The 18,387-nt window shown below is 43.5% G+C and overlaps 4 protein-coding genes across 4 annotated transcripts; 1 reads left to right on the top strand and 3 right to left on the bottom strand.

The window, feature by feature from the left end:
• Positions 1 to 256: 256 nt before the first annotated feature.
• Positions 257 to 3,687, bottom strand: LOC136950412 (interferon-induced protein with tetratricopeptide repeats 5-like). The gene is made up of 3 exons (XM_067244742.1): positions 3,657 to 3,687; positions 2,590 to 3,375; positions 257 to 2,070 (listed from the first exon to the last, which is right to left on the bottom strand). The coding sequence occupies exons 2-3, from the start codon at positions 3,354 to 3,356 to the stop codon at positions 630 to 632; spliced, it is 2,208 nt and encodes a 735-aa protein (XP_067100843.1). The 5' UTR covers positions 3,357 to 3,375; positions 3,657 to 3,687; the 3' UTR covers positions 257 to 629.
• Positions 3,688 to 4,542: 855 nt separating this feature from the next.
• Positions 4,543 to 6,798, bottom strand: ifit9 (interferon-induced protein with tetratricopeptide repeats 9). The gene is made up of 2 exons (XM_067244667.1): positions 6,707 to 6,798; positions 4,543 to 6,435 (listed from the first exon to the last, which is right to left on the bottom strand). Exon 2 carries the CDS (start codon positions 6,412 to 6,414, stop codon positions 4,936 to 4,938), a length of 1,479 nt encoding a protein of 492 aa, XP_067100768.1. The 5' UTR covers positions 6,415 to 6,435; positions 6,707 to 6,798; the 3' UTR covers positions 4,543 to 4,935.
• Positions 6,799 to 7,928: 1,130 nt separating this feature from the next.
• LOC136950586 (cholesterol 25-hydroxylase-like protein) lies at positions 7,929 to 9,382 on the bottom strand. The gene has a single exon (XM_067245015.1). It carries the CDS (start codon positions 9,328 to 9,330, stop codon positions 8,578 to 8,580), a length of 753 nt encoding a protein of 250 aa, XP_067101116.1. The 5' UTR covers positions 9,331 to 9,382; the 3' UTR covers positions 7,929 to 8,577.
• A 7,204-nt stretch (positions 9,383 to 16,586) lies between these two features.
• On the top strand, positions 16,587 to 18,180 carry LOC136950905 (tumor necrosis factor receptor superfamily member 13B). The gene is made up of 4 exons (XM_067245421.1): positions 16,587 to 16,748; positions 16,908 to 17,024; positions 17,120 to 17,419; positions 17,507 to 18,180. The coding sequence occupies exons 1-4, from the start codon at positions 16,634 to 16,636 to the stop codon at positions 17,791 to 17,793; spliced, it is 819 nt and encodes a 272-aa protein (XP_067101522.1). The 5' UTR covers positions 16,587 to 16,633; the 3' UTR covers positions 17,794 to 18,180.
• Positions 18,181 to 18,387: the final 207 nt, after the last annotated feature.

Below are 18,387 nucleotides of genomic sequence, written 5' to 3'. Positions count from 1 at the left end.
GCTGGACTGGTCTCCAGGTGATTTTATTGATGATCAGGAAACATGCTGAGGACATTTGTGAGGTTGCAGTTGTAGGACTGACAAGCATATGGTGGTAAGTTGATTACAAGGTTCTGATACCCTCTGTATAACTGCATTGACAGGTAGACTACACACACACATACACTGATTGTTCGAGTTAACTCAAAACAGCACAAAGAAAAGTAAACTGTCATGTTCGTTTCTAATTTTACGTTTCATTCAATATAAATATTAAATGTTATGAAAAATATTAAAGATTTTTTGTTGTCTTTAAAGGATGAAAATGCATTATAGGTAAGGGTAGCCTTAAAGCAGCACAACATACCAGGACGGTGCGAATATTACAGATAGATCATATACAATCACAGTGTTACAGATTTAAGATGATTACATGTTTGAATTAATGCATTATATATGAACAGGCTAAACATGAACTTTTTTACATGATCATCTGGCTTTAATGAGTCATATTGGGTCAAATAGAAACCACATTATAGTGTCTGTAAATAGCTGAGGTGTACTGATGTTTTGAACTTGGCCAATGGGTTACATAAACAAAATCTTTGTTGGCAAAGAGGTTTTTGAACAATGTCTGGATAGCATGGTATTCAGACAGTTTGTTCCTGTAAGTTAATATGTAGCTCAAAGAGAACAGAGAGGTAGTCTTCATTCTCCATGTCAAGCTCCAGGGCCTTCTTGTACCACTCCACGGCCTGGCTGTTCTCCTCCTGTATCTTGTATACCAGCCCCAACAGCCCACACGCTTCTCCATCACAAGGGTCCCTGGCCACCCTCGCCTCTGCAATCTTCCTCAGCCTAGCCGCACATACCTTCCCCTCCCTGGAGTCCTTGTCCAACTGTAGGCCCATGGTGTAGTGCTCGATGGCTCGCGGCTCACACTTGGCCTGGTACTGCAGGAACTGAGCGTAGAAGGTGTGGACAATCTGGGCAGGCTCCTGCTTCTCAATGCTTGTTTCCAGGGTGGTCTTGAACAAATCCTCTGCCCTGGTATGTTGACCATCCTCCCCGTAGTGCAGAGCCAGTTCAGCCATAGCACAGATGAAGAAAGATTTCAGAGAAGTGGCCTTCCTAAGGTGTTCAATGACCAGACACCTCAGCCGTTTGACCTCACCCTTTTTTGCACGATAACTTCCTTGTTGTGTTAGCATCTTAATCTTCTTGCTCTTGTAGCAGAGAGCCATCTGATGGTGGATGAAAGCAGATTGGCCTGTTTGATCAAGGGCTCGTTTTAACAGGTCAATCGACTGGTCGACATCACCGCGCTGCCTGAGATACTTACTCACGTAGCGCATTACATTTGGGTCGTCAGGTGACATGTCTAGGGCTTTTTCCACCAGCTCATCTGCCTCTTTAAACTCCCTGTAGAGGGACAGTTGTATGGCCAGCAGGGCCAGCAGCTCCCCATTTTCTGGTCTGGTCTCTAAAGCTCGTCTCAGCTGTTTGATAGCCAGGGAGTCGTGGGGACTGGATCGCTTCTCCTCTGTACGATTCAGGGCAATAGCATAGCCTATGTTCCATTCACTTTCCTCTGGCTGTAGTTCCAAGGCCCTCTGGAAGTACTCGAGGGCCTGGTGGTAGTTCTTCCGTGAGAACTTGAGGAAAGTCCAGCCTTTCTCCCCATACACCTCAGAGTGAAAGCATCCCGATCTCACAGGGAACTTCTCCTTGATCTGCTCCAGTTTCTCCAGGTATCCCTGGCTCTTTGTGTAATCTCCATTGTGGTAGTGAAGCCAGGCCAGGTCACCATAGGCAACAATAAGCTGCTTCTCACAGTCTCTGTGTTTCTTTCTGGTCAGGTTCTCAGCCTCACGCATGTGCTCCATGGCCTCCTCAGGGTAACCCTGGAGATACTTCACATACGCCAGAAAGATGTAGGAGCGAGAAACACCTGCATCTCTGCCCAGATCTTGTTTAATGTTGTTCTGTAGTCTGATCTGGAGGTTTCTAATATCAATGTGATCTTTCTTCAGGTCCCAGGTGAAGTGACATTCCAGCTGGCGTAGTTTAGTTTTAAGATCATTGTCTTTACTGGAATTGGAAACATGAAAAAAGGCTTTTGATTGACCAACGGCAAATCACATTGACAATCTAAGTATTCTTAGACTTTGTAGCTAAACAAATACACAAAGATGTAAACGTACCACATTTCTAACTTTTTAATCCACTGTTTACAGTGCAGGTCACAGAGTAAAGAAAAGTTTTATTTTCAATATTCAACATGCATTCATTTGCTGCCTTCGCAAAACACAGCTGATTTTTTCCAAATGAGACTACTTGCGTTTCTGAATTAACTACTATCCTACCCTTCATTTTGACCCTATAAATCAAGAAATTAACAAAACGTGTTTTGTTACTTTTTAACTCTTCATTGGTACACACTAATCTAAAATCATTTATCATCTGGACTTCCCCCCCCCCCCTTTCTCCACCCATACGATCAAAATGAATAGTTGTAAAATGTAGGTTTTGTGTCATGTATTTTCATGTCCCTCCTTATATATAGAATGGTTATTAGACAGAGAAAAATAACCCCTGCAATATTTCTACCTGAGACCCTTGGCCACGTAGCGGGTGACCTGGGGCACGTCTGGAGCCAGACGAAGGGCCTGCTTCACCAGCCTGGTGGCCTCCTGTCTGCCTGTGCTTTGGTTCTGCAGCTTCAGAGCCAAGAGGGCCATCACCTCCGCATTGTCAGGATCCCGGTCTAGGGCCTTCCTCAGCTGTTTGATCGCATCCCCAGCCTCCTCTCCTCCCCCTGCTCCTCTCTGCCTCCCCAAGCCCTCCAACCGGCACAGCACGAAAGCATAGCCGACATTGAAGGATACGTTATCTGGCATCCCCTCTACGGCTTTCTGGAAGCTGTCCCTGGCCCTCTGGTAGAAGGTGACCCCTAGCCTCAAGAAGCTCCAGCCCTTCTCTCCATGGATGATGGGAAGATCACAGGGATTCATAGAGACCTTGGGATGGGCCTTGTAAATCTCTTGAAGCTTCTCAAGATAGACCGTCACCTCATCCTTGTTCCCAGCGTGGTAGTGAACCCAGGCATAGTTACCATAGGTTACCAGCAGCTCAGTATCATCCTTCCTCTCTCTCAGCACCTTCTCTGCCTTTTTAAGAAACCCTAGTGCAACACCACTGTCTCCCTCTAGGTGGCTCACAAATGCTAAGATGTTGAAACATATGGGGTGGTAGCGGGCATGGCATGATTTTTTAAAGTTTAAGAGTTCTCTGAAGAGACTTTTCAGGTCTGCAATGTCAGCCTTGTCAATGCCCCATGTAAAATGACACTGGAGAGCTTTCAGTTTAGCTTCCATATTGGATTAGAGAGATGCTCTGGAAAACAGGTGATGGTTGTTTAGATTAAATGTATGAAGTATGACTATTGTAATGTTGCAAAACAGTTATTAAAGTTCTGTTATATGGTTGCATTTATCTTTATCTTAATTAATGTCAAACATTTGCAAGGCCATCGTAAATAAAAAGTATTTTAGTTTTGCCAAATAGTATTGCATACATCAATTCAATTAGTTTTTGTATTATTAGTATTATTAGATTATTTGAATTTACAGAAAGCCATTATATTTTAAAGCACTTTTACTAAAGAACATCCTTACCTTTAGAAGTTGTGTATTGAGTCGATCTGTAATGATAAGGCAACAGGATGTTAATTTATGTTTTCATCGAAAACGAAACTTGAACTCATTAATTTATGTTTTCATCGAAACGAAACTTGAACTCATGTTCATGTGACGTAGCGTCACATGAACATGAGTTCAAGTTTCGTGTGACGTAGCGTGGACGTAGCGTGGACCAAAGACAATAGGTGCATTAGACTTCATGCAGCGCCGGTGTCGCCTGCAGCCGCCTGCAGCCCGGCTGACTTGAAGCAGCCAATGGCATTCTCAACTTCAAGGCAGCCGGCTGCAGCCGGCTGTCGGCGCCGCCGGTGCTGCATGAAGTCGAACATACCTAATGGCTGCCTGTGACAATAGGTGCGTTCGCAGCTATTCATTTTAGTAGGCGTGTGTAAATAGCACGATTCAATATCAGGTTTGTGGGTTCTGGTAAAGACAGTGTCACACGACATGGTAGTATTGATTGTTTTTACCTTGTGATTTAATTGCTTTTTCCAAATGTACTTGTAATATAACCCTCACTCCATTTGCAAATATATTGCAAACTACGTTAAAAACAAAATTTCTCAGAACTCCCATCTGGAATTACAGATTAGGTATTTTTGGAAACAGCCGTTTTGAGGTGGGAAATCGTTAGTCGTTTGCGCAATCCCAGGTTTATCATAGCTATAATGAGGTGTCTTGATGGACGAGTAATTAAACAATGGTTCCTTTAGTTTCGTTTCCTGTTAAGTTTCGTTTGCAGCAAACATCTTAAAACGCTGTAGTGTACATCGCCATCAAAGCAATATAGAGAACTTCAAAGAAGTCCACAGAACAGCTCACCAACCTAAACCCTCAAGGAAGACAGGCAAACCCATGTCATTTGAGACTGTTTTATTACATGTATTTTCATTAAAGAGTAGAACACACTGCATTCTAAGCTACTATTAATTCATTGTAAAAGTACATGTAATTGAGAATGATATATTAATCCATACACCCAAAAAAGTATTCAGTACCCTTGCAAGAGACAGAGTACGATATGTAACAGAAGACTTAAGGAAGCTACAATGTTGATGTCAATCAGCTAAGGCCACAATAAGAAAGTAGATTACAATTTTAAGTGATAAAATATAATTATGTTGCTAATTAAAGGATCTTCAACAAATAACTGCCTGCACAAACTGAATGACCAGATGTGTAATAGGACAGCCTATAAAAAATAGAACAATTATACATTAAATGTTTTTATGGGAAAACATACATTATGACATTATCATTCAAATTTCAGGCCTGTATCACAGGCACTAGCCAGGTCATCAATGTTTTCAGCCATTTCTCTCTTCTTCCTCTCCTTCTCCTGCTTCCCCCTCTCCTTCCTTTCTGCTTGCATTCTCTCCAAATTCCTTTTGTCTTGGTTAGTGAGGAAGGCCTGTATCTCCTGGGCCTCTCGTGGTTTCTGCTTGGTCCACCTTTCTGCTATCATCCTCAGCTTGTTCCCTGCTCGCTCACGGTCAGCGCTTTTGGCTGGTATCTGATACGCTGCTTTCAGCTGAGTGACGGCTGCTCCCTCAGTCTTCCTCTTGTAGAGCAGGTAGAGGCCGTAGCAACAGAGGACGTGTTGACGGTCGGACTCCAGCAAGCTCTTGTCCTTCTCCAGGGACATGAAGATTTTGGTGGCTTCCTCCATTTGTCCGTGGTCTGCGTAGGCCTCAGCCAGACTCACCCGGGCGTGGTTGTTGGAGGGCTTTAGCTCCACGGCTCTGGAGAAGTGACGGATGCACTCAGCTGCCATAGCCTTCAGCTTGGCCACAGGGACCCCCCCTCCCACAGGCCTTCTCCCTGGCGCCCCCCTCCCTTCCTCCTGCATCTTGATCATCTGCTTCTTGTGGCAGAGGCCTACCTGGTGGTGCAGGAAGGATGAGTTGGGGCTGAGCTCCAAGGCTTTCCCCAGCAACTCCAGGGACTCTTTGATGGAGCCCTCCAACCTGAGAAACTTGGCCACGTAGCGGGTGACCTGGGGCACGTCTGGAGCCAGACGAAGGGCCTGCTTCACCAGCCTGGTGGCCTCCTGTCTGCCTGTGCTTTGGTTCTGCAGCTTCAGAGCCAAGAGGACCATCACCTCCGCATTGTCAGGATCCAGGACTAGGGCCTTCCTCAGCTGTTGGATCGCACCCCCAGCCTCCTCTCCTCCCCCTGCTCCTGTCTGCCTCACCATGCCCTCCAACCGGTACAGCACAACAGCATAGCCCATATTGAAGGATACACTATCTGGAATCCCCTCTACAGCTTTCTGGAAGCTGTCCCTGGCCCTCTGGTAGAAGGTGAACCCTAGCCTCAAGAAGCTCCAGCCCTTCTCTCCGTGGATGATGGGAAGATCACAGGGGTTCATAGAGACCTTGGGATGGGCCTTGTAAATCTCTTCCAGCTTCTCAAGATAGACCTTCACCTCATCCTTGTTCCCAGCGTGGTAGTGAACCCAGGCATAGTTACCATAGGTTACCAGCAGCTCAGTATCATCCTTCCTCTCTCTCAGCACCTTCTCTGCCTTTTTAAGAAACCCTAGTGCAACACCACTTTCTCCCTCTAGGTGGTTCACAAATGCTAAGATGTTGAAATAAATGGGGTGGTAGCGGGCATGGCATGACTTAATGCGATCTAGGAGTTTTTCCGAAAGACCTTTCAGGTCTTCAATGTCAGCCTTATCTATGCCCCAGGTGAAATGACACTGGAGAGTTTTCAGCTTTGCTTCCATACTGGATTATACAGAGACGATCTGGAAAACAGATGAGAGTTGTTGTGATTATTATGCATATTATGTATAAAGAATGACAATAGTAATGTTGCAATGTCAAAGTTGTGTTATAAGTCTGCAATTGTATTTATTTTAATGTGTGTAAACCATCTACTTGGATATAGTAAATAAAAGTACCAAATGGTTTTGCATACACACGCATACATCAAATCAATGCGTTTTTGTATTATTAGTATTATATTATTGTTTATAAAATTATAGTTCAGAGCAGTTTTACCAACGGCATTCTTACCTTAGCGACTCCAGTGTCAAATGCGAAGATTCGATCTGTAATGCTACTGTAATAAGAAAGAGAAAAGCTCACTTTTCAACCTACGTCACTGATGTTTGAATCGAAAACGAAACTTATGATAAACATCTGACGTATCATGGGCCCTTGGCAATGGTCCTAAAGGATTGTTGTCAGTAGGTGTGAGCCACTAGGTGGCGGAATGCACTGACAAAAAGCAAGCAGACGGGCTTTTCCTGTATATGAAATAACAGCACCACGAGCGACATGACATGCATAAATCAAAGTAGCTGCATTAGATTTTTTCTTTTGCAATATTAATAGCCTAACAATCGTAATGTGAGAGTGGAAAGAGAAGAAGAAAACTGGGCAGGTAGGGTAGGCCGGGCACAGTTGCATACCACATGATATAACACAGGTGCATACCACATGATATAACACAGGTGTATACCACATGATATAACACTGGTGTATACCACATGATATAACACAGGTGTATACCACATGATATAACAAAGGTGTATACCACATGATATAACACAGGTGTATACCACATGATATAACACAGGTGTATACCACATGATATAACACTGGTGTATACCACATGATATAACACAGGTGTATACCACATGATATAACACTGGTGTATACCACATGATATAACACAGGTGTATACCACATGATATAACACAGGTGTATACCACATGATATAACACAGGTGTATACCACATGATATAACACAGGTGCATACCACATGATATAACACAGGTGTATACCACATGATATAACACTGGTGTATACCACATGATATAACACAGGTGTATACCACATGATATAACACTGGTGTATACCACATGATATAACACTATAGACGGATCCAATCATTTCTGTTGATGTAACCATTGTGTCCAGATTAAGTGGTTGAACCACTAATGTGGTATGAAATTGTGAAATCATTCCTTTCACTTCTTCAGGACAGGTTCTTTTATCTCATATCCTCAGAGGAAAGCACCTGAAGTGGGACTTTCCATTTTACATTCATGGACAATGAGAAAGTATGTGTCTCTATGGAGGCTAAGTGTCCAGTTAAACGCATTGAATTATTGCGTTCGTAAAAAGAATATTGCTTCTGGACAATAACAGGTTGTTCTTCATTAAGAAGTCTCGGATGGATTCTCAATTTGAGAGATAAACAATGTCAAAATAAAATGTGACAAAATTGAAATATGTTGAATACATCAAATTTTATTTATTCACATAACCAATTGTTCATCAGCTTACGTTCCCTTTTCTCATGTGTTTTTTCACAAACATTGATAAGCCACAGGACATTCAAAGTATTCACCAGACACTGTTTGAATCCAGCACCCCTCAAACTGCTTTACACTTCCACAACAGTGTCAGAAATAAAATACTGAAAGACATTCTGGAACAATCAACTACATCGAGAATATCCAAATCAACAAAAACAACAAATGACTGAACAGCACAGTAAATCCTGATGATACTTAAAAATAGATAAATAAATATAGTGATGTGATAGCTGTTTTAAATAGAATGCATACAGAATTCATGCAATATATTACAGATTGCTCTGCCCATGTCTTTTAATGTAAAAGATACTCATCATTGTCATACTCATAATTGAGTACTGCTACATCAGTGTGTCTCAACAGACCTCAGTACTTCATCCTTGTGGTCATATTTTGTGCTCTGGCATCATGTCAGAAGAGCTGGCTTCAGTGCATAAGAATTCCAAACAGCCCGTCTCTGTGAACAGAGACGGCATACAGGAAGCTGTATAGTCCTCTCCTCCGTTTACCAGTTCATCCAACTTGTTCTTTAGTGCTTAGTTCCATCTCTCTCCTTTTCTGTTAGTGTTCATGCAGGGTCCCAAACAGACGATCCCAGTGTGTGAAGTACGGTGCAAAGTTGGACCTGAACTTGAGGTGGTGTAGGTCGTGATGCGGAGCTCCGCCATAGAATCCAAAGGGCACCAGCCTGTGAGTGGCCCAGGGTAGGTCGTAGCCGCAGTGGTCCTCCACAGACAGCCAGATGTTGAGCACATAAAACAGCATCTCTGTCAGTGGGTGGCAGCCCAACAGGTAGGGGTTGATGGATGCGAAGAACCCCAGAGAGAGAGTCTCCCAGACCCCAGAGTACTGGGTGGTGAGGACCGAGGTGGAGGTGTGTGTGTGGTGCACCTTGTGAAAGGTACGGTAGAGCCAGGGCACTCTGTGGTGCAGCAGGTGCCAGAAGAAGTACTGGAAGTCGAAGAGCAGCAGGCAGGCTAGGACATCCCAGACCAAGCGAAGGCTCTGTGGGGCCTGGGTAGGCAGACTGATGGGCCGCAAGTACCAGTGAACCAAAATAATAGGAAAGAGGTAGACCAGGTAGTTGTAGAAGAACAGACCCAGGCATTGGCCCATGGTAGTCCAAGAGATTTGGCTCTCGCCCTGGATCTTGTAGCTCCGGACCCAGGCCAGGTGAGGAGAGAGTAGGTCCAGTAGGATGAAGGGCAGGCTGAAGGAGATGTAGACACAGGGGGTGAAAAGGACTGGGAAAAAGGGCGAGCTAAGCAGAGCCGAGTGCCCCAAGATATAGTCCCATAAGCTCTGTAGAAGCATGGTGTCCAGTCTTGTGTTAGTGAACACGTGTGAGAACGTTTAGAAGAACACCTCTATCTGAGCAATGCCATGTGTGTTACAGTACAGTTGTATTTATTGCCTCTCAAATGGGCATTTTCTTCAGCCAAAGGTTCAACCCCCATATGCCCTTATAAAGACAGCTTCCTGTAATGTTAGGATAATGTTACACTTGCTCGTTACCTCCCCGTGCAGGCATTTCGTCTCACTTCATTCAGAATCTCAACACACTTAATGTGTCATTCTTATTGTGCTGCAAACATGCTGCAATGTGGGGAAAAAAGTTTAATCACTAATGTTTGTCATTTGTGACACCCCGGATAGAGTAATGTGTCATAGAGAACCTTTCCACTGTACACAGCTTACTTTCCCAAATCCTTTCTTAGGGATGTGTTTCTTGTTTTGAAAAAGGATTGACCCCAAACATTTAAACGTTGTCTATAAAGTTATCTAAACATCCTGGTCAACAACTCGGCAAATAATAAACAGGTCAATAACAGTATCACAACAGAGTAATCCTAATAACATTTGCACATTGCTTTCCGTTCCATGACATTGATTCTCCCTTGCCCGATAAAAGAGACAGTGGGCTACTTTCTGTTCCAGTTCTATGAGTTTCATATCCAGAATTTTTAGAAGCAGCATAGATGTAGACAAGTCATGTAGGGAAATAAGACATCAGGGAAAGTATGTTTTCAAACTTGACATTGGCTTAAATTTCCCCATGTCACTTTCGTTTATCTTAGGTTTTCCTTACATTCTCCAAAATGCATTAAATAATGACCTCTAAATATATTACTTTCATTTGTATTAATTTGTGAGTATAGTTTGGTGTCTTGATTAAGCATTTGGAATGACTTGTAGCTGTTTAGTGAAAATAATAAAAAATAATAACAATCTAAGGGATGCAGGGAAAAGAAGACTGCTGTAAAGACAGGTGGGAGAGGGAGGGAGGTGGGCTTGGATACAGGTGGGAGAGGGAGGGAGGTGGGCTTGGATACAGGTGAGAGGGGGAGGGAGGTGGGCTTGGATACAGGTGAGAGAGGGAAAGAGGTGGACTTGGATACCGGTGAGAGAGGGAAGGAGACAGAAGGCTTATCGTTGATCAATCAGAGGAAGTGATGTGAGAAAGAATGTGAATATACTCACATTTGCTTTGAGTAGCAGTATGTCTCAAGAGGGAAAGTCCATGATTAGTGACTCACCATGACTAGAGAGGCCAAACAACAAGCTCCATAGAGAGACAGGGAATTCAACTTGAAGCACAAATAGAGTAGCGAATTGTTGGCCAGCTAAAAATGAATGCTTTAATTCATTTTGCATTGTATATCTGATTTGAGATGAGCTGTTTAGCTAAGTTCGTTTGACAATGGTGAAAGTTCCAGATGCCCTTTTAAAGGCATCTTCCTGTTTGTGTTTCCTGGAACTGCCAGACTCGCTTCCAAGAGCACAATGGGGGACAGAGTAATACAGCTATTGATGAAGTGAACTTGGTAGTCTCAAATGGAAAGTAATGTGTCAGGACGTGTAGGCTAGCTTAACTGAGCTGAACTAGCTCCGCTCATATGTTGATTAAAAAACTGACAAAATATTCTGGGTGTGGCAAAAAGTCCCTAAGGCCACGGCTGAGCAGAAGCACAAGCAGATCCTTCCCCTGAGTGCCTGGGTAGGATAGAGCTGGAGAGCAGGGCAATAAAGAAAGAAAGGGCTGTGCAAAAACATGAGGGAACGAAGATATATGAATCTGAGAAGAATGTACAGGGGAAACATTCTTTAAAAGGGGAGGAGTTGAGGTGAGATCTTCTCCCCCCAAACCTAATTTCTATCTAACACCATATGTGTGCTCACCTCATGCCTCAGGTCCAAGGTACAAGCCCCTATGCCGAGAGATTGAATGCTGTTTGACTGTGAGGCTATTCCAGCGTGACATCACCAGGGTTTACACAGTCTTTACTAGGCACACAGTCAATAAAGTCATTTTCTGAAGGGGACGAGAGAATCTGAGAATTTCCCATCGATCAAAACACACAAGGATGCACATGCACACACACATGCACACACACGTGCACACACAGTCTTTGTTAGTGTTTCCAGTAAAGTTAAGTCAAAGGGTTTCTGGTAAAGAGATCAAACCCCACAGTGTGTTTATAGTCTGCTCATGGCCAAATCCCCAATTTCTCCCAACAAAAAGAACAAGGAGCAATAAGCCGCCCATTGGTGTAAGTGAACCTCATTTGCACTGACTGGTTTCTAAACATTGGAATATTTTGAACGCGTAGAGTTTCGAGTCTGGTCAATATCTGCATTATCAACTGAGTTTAGCTTTTAGACTATCTAACATCTTATGAGAGGGAGATGGAGTCTAATTCTACTGTCTTCAACAGAACCTGACCTTTGCTCTGGATAAGAGCGTCTGCTAAATGACTAAATGTAGAACTGGCTACTGATGAAAGCAATCATTTCTCAGATTCAAGTTAAGTCGGGGGATCAGTGAGATTCACCACCTCCCTTTTAGTCTTTTGGAAAGATTAACCGCAGATACGCATCTGTGATCAAATGTACAAAGGTTTGTGTGCATCACATGGCATCCGAAACATACATAAAACAGTCAGACAAATAGATGCTGTAGATTATCTGAGCATCACTCATGAGGCCGCAGACAAGCCACAACCTGTTCACAAGGTTGTGGCTTCCAGACTAAAGAATAGCAGGAATGACTAGAAGTGAAAATCTGTGCATTAAGATATTTTACACTTACTGTAAATTTCCATAGATCATTAAAAGTAATTCACAAATTTCCTGTCCGGAACGTTTTACAAAGCTAGAGATGATGTTCTGAGAAACAAAAAATATTTTCCCAGCACCCATCAAACCCACAGACTCAAGCAGAAAACAACACACAGATGTGATGAGAAACAGATGCTGGAGGTTCACAGTTCGTCCTAATCTGACAGGACATCTTTAACTGAAGTTAGATAAGAATATAAGAATGTTTGTGTAATTTTACTACCATGTTTGTGTAACAAATTACAGTTTCTCATTATGCAGTCACCATGTAAAAGTCTCCCAAATCCATCTGTAACAGATATGTACAGTCAGGCATGTACAGGGGAGGGAATAAGACATGCAGCTTGGGAAAATCCAGCTGCAGCCATTGTTTAGACTGGAAAGCAGGAGATCAAGACAGGAGTTACGCAACCGGGGCCTGAAGTGCAAGAACACGGTGTCATGAATAAAGATGACTGATTCAGCTCATGTCCCAATAATGCAAGTGCTCACACAGTCAGTGTGTTAATTACTAAGATTAACATACATGTTTCAGCCTGCAAAGCCTCTTTCAGACTTTATACATTTAGCATTGGATTAATCAATTAATAGATTCAATAAATGATTAGTTACATAAAGATAATGCTTAGATTACTTAATTTCATGTGATCAGTTTGCACAAAAGTGAGGAGCATATATAACATATTCTTCTTGGAAGTTTTTCTTCTAAGACATGTTGCAATCGATTTGTTTTCTCTCGCTCTCTTTCTCCGTCTCCTCGCGTTCATCCCCATGAAGAAATCCCCTGCAAAAACTTGCCAAAACTTCTCGACCTGCATTCTCAGAGCCTACATATTTAACTGTTTATCTCCTGTCTCTGGCCTCTCTCTCTCCTCACATTCTTTCGCTTTTCTTTACAGATCAATGAAACCAGTTCTAGAAACAGAGAGGACAGTAGACAGGTTGGCATACAACACTGAGAGGTGTGTGGGGGTGAAGGCCTTGAATACATTCATTATCATTGGCATCATTGGACTATGCAGGTTAGGTCTGCTAAATGACTAAATGTTGGTATTCTGTGAGTTTCTGCCATTCATGTTTTGTGTGTGTGTGTGGGAGTGTCATTTATTTGACTTCATGTGGAGTGAGATAACGTGGTCATGTTTAGCTGAGCTTTGATCCAAGGTGTGTTTATATCTATGACACATACACACACAGCTTCCAGTATCTGACGCTTGTAGTTTCATGGGCAGGCTGATTTGGGTTCAGAATCGTAGCAGTATTGCACAAGTTAGGACCATGCAGGATGTATTAGTTATATGAATCCCTACTGGTCGTGACAAGACTCCTTTCTTCTCTATTAAGCAGTCATGACTCACGTCACACTTGACTGCATGTGTGAAAGTGTTTGGCGCCTGACGCACAGACATGATATCAACACCTACACTTCCATTGAAATACCCTTAAGTCTACACTATTGTCCTGCAGGTATTAGAGAGAATCAACTGACATGATTCATGAGGAACTAAGAACTTGTGTCAGGCTTGTGGAATCTTTTCTTAAAAGATTCCAGGGGATTTGGTGAAGTGGTTTGAAGAAATTGAACAGAATCAAACACAGGGAATTTCCATGGGTTGGGTAATCATCATATTATACATATCCAATCACGCAACATTTCATAGGCCGGTCTTAAAAAGACCACATGCTGACTGCTGAGTAAGTGTGTTACTGTGCATGGGAAGGTTCTGTTGCTGCCTCCACCACCGTAGCTCTTTCTGTCCGGAGGAATGATGGATATTGCAGTATGTAGCTCTCTGTCACTGATGGTGTTGTCTCAGAAATGTAGTCTCAAGTTGGGTTTCTAAGGGGTTTCGTTGTGAAGCAGAACCACACATCTTTATAGAGATCTTGAGTTCATGACAAAATATAGATAGTTGTGATGGTTGGATTTATCATATAAATACTATATGCTCAAAAATGAATGACCCAAAAAACATTAGCATTGACAGCAAAGCAGAACTCTTATCATATCATGAACAGCAGCAGAGAAAAACTGAAGTAAAATCATCAACAGCGGATTGGAAGCAGGCACAGGCCTGTTTCAACAGCGCCATCTGCTGTTTGGCTGCAGTCATGCAGGAGTCAGACAGGACAGTTCTAGCTGGTTAGTGTACTGACATGTGACCTCTATGGGTAGGCCAACCAAGCAGACTAGAGAGAAGCATGTTTTGAGCCACTTCAGATATTGTGAGAGAGTGTGCATTTGTAAGTGTATATGTGTGTGTATATGTGTGTGCATGTGTGTATGTGAGAGAGAGGTATGGGTTTTATTGATGTAATCATTAATGTCATCAATCCACGTCTACCTCATATGAGACAAAATTATATTTTGTCTGTGTCAAACCTCTAATGTTGCTTCATAATTTTTGTTTGCTGCCAAGCAACCATCCCATAAGCAAGTGAAAACCTATTTAGAGATGACTGTGAAATGATCGTAAAGCCTGTTGTAGACCATCCCCTGCGGATGTGGGGAGTCAGTATTTGATAGTGATCAAAAATGTTCTACAACCCCCAAAAAGGTTTTGAAAATGTGAGTTGATATCATCATCACATTTTAAAGTTGATCACACAAACATTTATATTGTTTAAAACTATTTAGATTTTATTCTAAAATCTTTACATCATACAGATGGAAACACAAAAATGGCTGTTCAACAGGTTGACAGGCAGTCAAGGTTTGAGGGACTACACAACTTCCTCCTCTTTAGATTTGACTAGACATCTGTGTTTCTATAGGTCCTATTCTGGGTCTTAGTAGGTTTCTGTAGGTGTCGCAACTACTAGAAATATCAGAGCTGGTCCAGGTGCAGAGAAAGCAGATGGTTTTAGTCAGTAGACCAAGTCAGTAGTTCTTCAAGTACTGGGACCCCCCCCCCCCCCTCTCCACCAAGCCCACCACCCTGGGTGTGTTCCTGACTATGACAGAAGGGGGAAGTCCCAAACAAGTTGAGATGTGGTTGTACCCAAATCATCCCCCATCTGACATAAAGCCCAGACTCACCATGTGGCCCAGCCTTCAGTCTGAGGACCTGCCACACACCTGGAAGATGTCCACCCCTTCCACTTAGGTAACTGACCGTCTTGCTGTATTCTCTGCTGTATGAATTAGAATTGTTTGATGGCTGATATCCAAATTTAGGTGGAATACCTGAGCTATCGACAAAGTATTGTCTTGGTAAGAGTCCATGAATACAATTATGCTGGAAGAATAGAGATAAAAGTCCCAACAAGTGAAACACAGATGTAAAGAGTTCTGAATTAGCAGAGTATCTGCAGTGCTCTGCAGTGATGTTTGTCAGTTTGGGGAGTGGTCAGTTTGGGGAGTGGTCAGTTTGGGGAGTGGTCAGTTTGGGGAGTGGTCAGTTTGGGGAGTGGTCAGTTTGGGGAGTGGTCAGTTTGGGGAGTGGTCAGTTTGGGGAGTGGTCAGCTTCAAGGATGGGAAGTACAGGATCAGCATAACACCACAGGATGGTCAGGCAGGAACCATGAGCTCTGTGTGCGCCATCAGAGAGCATTAGAGACCTTATTGTCGTCCAGTTTCAAGACGGTGTAGGAGGTCTAGGACCACAAGTTGATCAGGATGGGAACGGAGCTCTATCTTATGAAGCCAACTGAATATCTGTAGCATTGTATATCTGTAAATCTGTTACACTGCATATCTGTAGCATTTTATATCTGTAAATCTGTTACACTGCTTATCTGTAGCATTGTATATCTGTAAATCTGTTATACTGCATATCTGTAGCACTGTCTATCTGTAAATCTGTTACACTGCATATCTGTAGCATTGTCTATCTGTAAATCTGTTACACTGCATATCTGTAGCACAGTATATCTGCATGTCTGTAGCATTGTATATATGTAAATCTGTTACACTGCATATCTGTAGCATTATATATCTGCATGTCTATAGCATTGTATATCTGTAAATCTGTTACACTGCATATCTGTAACATTGTATATCTGCATATCTGTAGCATTGTATATCTGTGTATCTGTAGCACTGTGTATCTGTATATCTTTAGCACTGTACATTGGTCTCAGTTGAGCATGTGTACATTTCACAGCTCACTGGGTTTGAACCCAGCAGAGCAGAGCACAGTAGGGCCTCTGTCATGAAACTGCACGCATGATCTCACTCCACTAAAGTCATGTCTTTAGGTTGGGTCACTAAGATGATAACTGAAAGTATTGGAGAAGAATGGGTCAGTCTTCTGGTCTTTGAGTATAAACTGAGTTCTTGCAACTGTCTGAGAACTACAATATAACCTAATAATAGGTCCATAGATACATTGATATAGAGTTGAATGAACTCTACAGAAGTGATACTGTCCTCAAGAGTAACCTTGTAAATTGAAATCAAACACTAATTTACCCTCTGTGTATTCCACCCAGTGTGTGTGTGTGTGTGTGTGTGTGTGTGTGTGTGTATGTGTGTTTGTGTGTAAGAGGGAGAGCCATGGTTGAAGTTTGTTCTGAGGGCAACTACTGGGATGGTCTGGTCAAAAGATGCATCTCTTGTCAGATGGTGTGTAAACAGACCCAGCACATTGTCAGATGTACAGACTACTGTGGTGAGTTTATACATACAAATAAACATTTTCCACATACCTTTATACTATTACACTGTACCACAGTAATACTAACTGCCACGGTGTATGAGTGTGTATAAACTCACCACAGTAGTCTGTACATATGAAAACATGTGCACCTGTGTGTATGTGTGGCCGCAGTTTCCCAGCAGTGCAGGGCAGTGTCTGGTCAGTACTATGACAGGCTTCTGAAGAAATGTCTGCGTTGTGCCGAAGTGTGTGGAAGTCACCCCTCCGAGTGCTCTCACCACTGTCAGAGTAAGTGTAACACATTACACTGTTTCTCTGCCAATCAAACCCCGACTACTAATGCTCTCTGAATCCTAACCGTCCAGTAACGACACCTTCTCCAGCCCAGGGACCAGTCCAGCCCTCTCTGAGCCCTGTGATTGACACTGCCCTACCGACTGCCCCCCATAGAGGGCTCTCTCCACCCAGAGGCCTGCCCCACTCTGCTGTACTGATTTATTCTCTGCTGGGCCTGTGCCTGGTTCTGCTGCTGTGTACTTTGTCCTTGGCCCTGGTGGTGGTGCTGAGGAGAGCCAGGGCCAGGGCACCACCCTCCAGACCAGGGGTCACAGCAAATGGTGATGCCCAGGGATGTGAGGGCCAGGTGGGACAAGGGCCTAACCAGAACGGCCTGTCCTCTCAAGGTTAGTCTGTGTGCATTAGCGTGTGGGCACGGTGTTACCAAAATTGTGTGCGTGTATCTGATGATATTCATGTGTTTGTCTACGTAGACCGCCTAATGAACCCTGGTGGTTCTCAGCTCAAAGTTCTCCCATCTGTCCGGAGCCCGAGCCCCACTGAGACCTGTGAGTGTGTACACTGCTTCCCTGACCTCCGAGCACCGGCACGGGGGGACAACCACCAGCACGCCCCCCCTCTCTCTGTCTACCAGGCTACTACAGCCCCATGCTGGGGGGAGCGGACGTCTCTCTACCCCAGGAACCAGGGAGTGGGACTTGGGTCGAGGGTCTTCCCCGGGAGGTCATGCAATACGAACGCTGCCCACAGGATCCACTGATCACCATCTCACCATAACATGTGACCACAGGACAGAACGTCGCTCAACACCACTGAGTCATAGCACACCAACAGCACCACTGAGTCATAGCACACCAACAGCACCAGTGAGTCATAGCACACCAACAGCACCACTGAGTCATAGCACACCAACAGCACCACTGAGTCATAGCACACCAACAGCACCACTGAGTCATAGCACACCAACAGCACCACTGAGTCATAGCACACCAACAGCACCACTGAGTCATAGCACACCAACAGCACCACCTGTAAGCCAGCTGGCTTCAACACAGATCCCGTCAGACCTGGTGTAGAACGATCGCATGTCTCTGTCTCTGTCCAGGACCTGAACAGGAAACTCTTGACACTGACCTGTTGTTTGACTTCTAACTGCACAGCACAAAGCTAATAAATAGTTGAACATTTACTGTGACTGTCAAGGTGAATTAGCATTTGGATTTTCTTTATGTGTGAATACTAGACATTTAGAAAGATACCTTCTTAACAATTTGGTTATTCATGTCATAATGCAAGTTACTATTTTTCCCTGGCTACACAGTCACCTCAGTACCTTGATTTTCAAGAGTTGATG

The sequence above is a fragment of the Osmerus mordax genome, chromosome 10, assembly GCF_038355195.1.
Source record: "Osmerus mordax isolate fOsmMor3 chromosome 10, fOsmMor3.pri, whole genome shotgun sequence".
In the NCBI taxonomy this organism is placed as follows: domain Eukaryota; kingdom Metazoa; phylum Chordata; class Actinopteri; order Osmeriformes; family Osmeridae; genus Osmerus; species Osmerus mordax.
This window is presented reverse-complemented; position numbering and strand designations above follow the sequence as displayed.

What these genes read in the sequence shown, in the direction of transcription:
- LOC136950412 (XM_067244742.1), bottom strand. Translation starts at nt 3,356, where the DNA reads ATGGAAGCTAAACTGAAAGCTCTCCAGTGTCATTTTACATGGGGCATT. An exon ending in TACGTGGCCAAGGGTCTCAG is followed by an intron (nt 2,071 to 2,589) that starts GTAGAAATATTG and finishes TTCCAATTCCAG; the next exon opens with TAAAGACAATGATCTTAAAA.
- ifit9 (XM_067244667.1), bottom strand. Translation starts at nt 6,414, where the DNA reads ATGGAAGCAAAGCTGAAAACTCTCCAGTGTCATTTCACCTGGGGCATA.
- LOC136950586 (XM_067245015.1), bottom strand. Translation starts at nt 9,330, where the DNA reads ATGCTTCTACAGAGCTTATGGGACTATATCTTGGGGCACTCGGCTCTG.
- LOC136950905 (XM_067245421.1), top strand. Translation starts at nt 16,634, where the DNA reads ATGGTTGAAGTTTGTTCTGAGGGCAACTACTGGGATGGTCTGGTCAAA. An exon ending in CAGATGTACAGACTACTGTG is followed by an intron (nt 16,749 to 16,907) that starts GTGAGTTTATAC and finishes GTGTGGCCGCAG; the next exon opens with TTTCCCAGCAGTGCAGGGCA. An exon ending in GTGCTCTCACCACTGTCAGA is followed by an intron (nt 17,025 to 17,119) that starts GTAAGTGTAACA and finishes CACCTTCTCCAG; the next exon opens with CCCAGGGACCAGTCCAGCCC.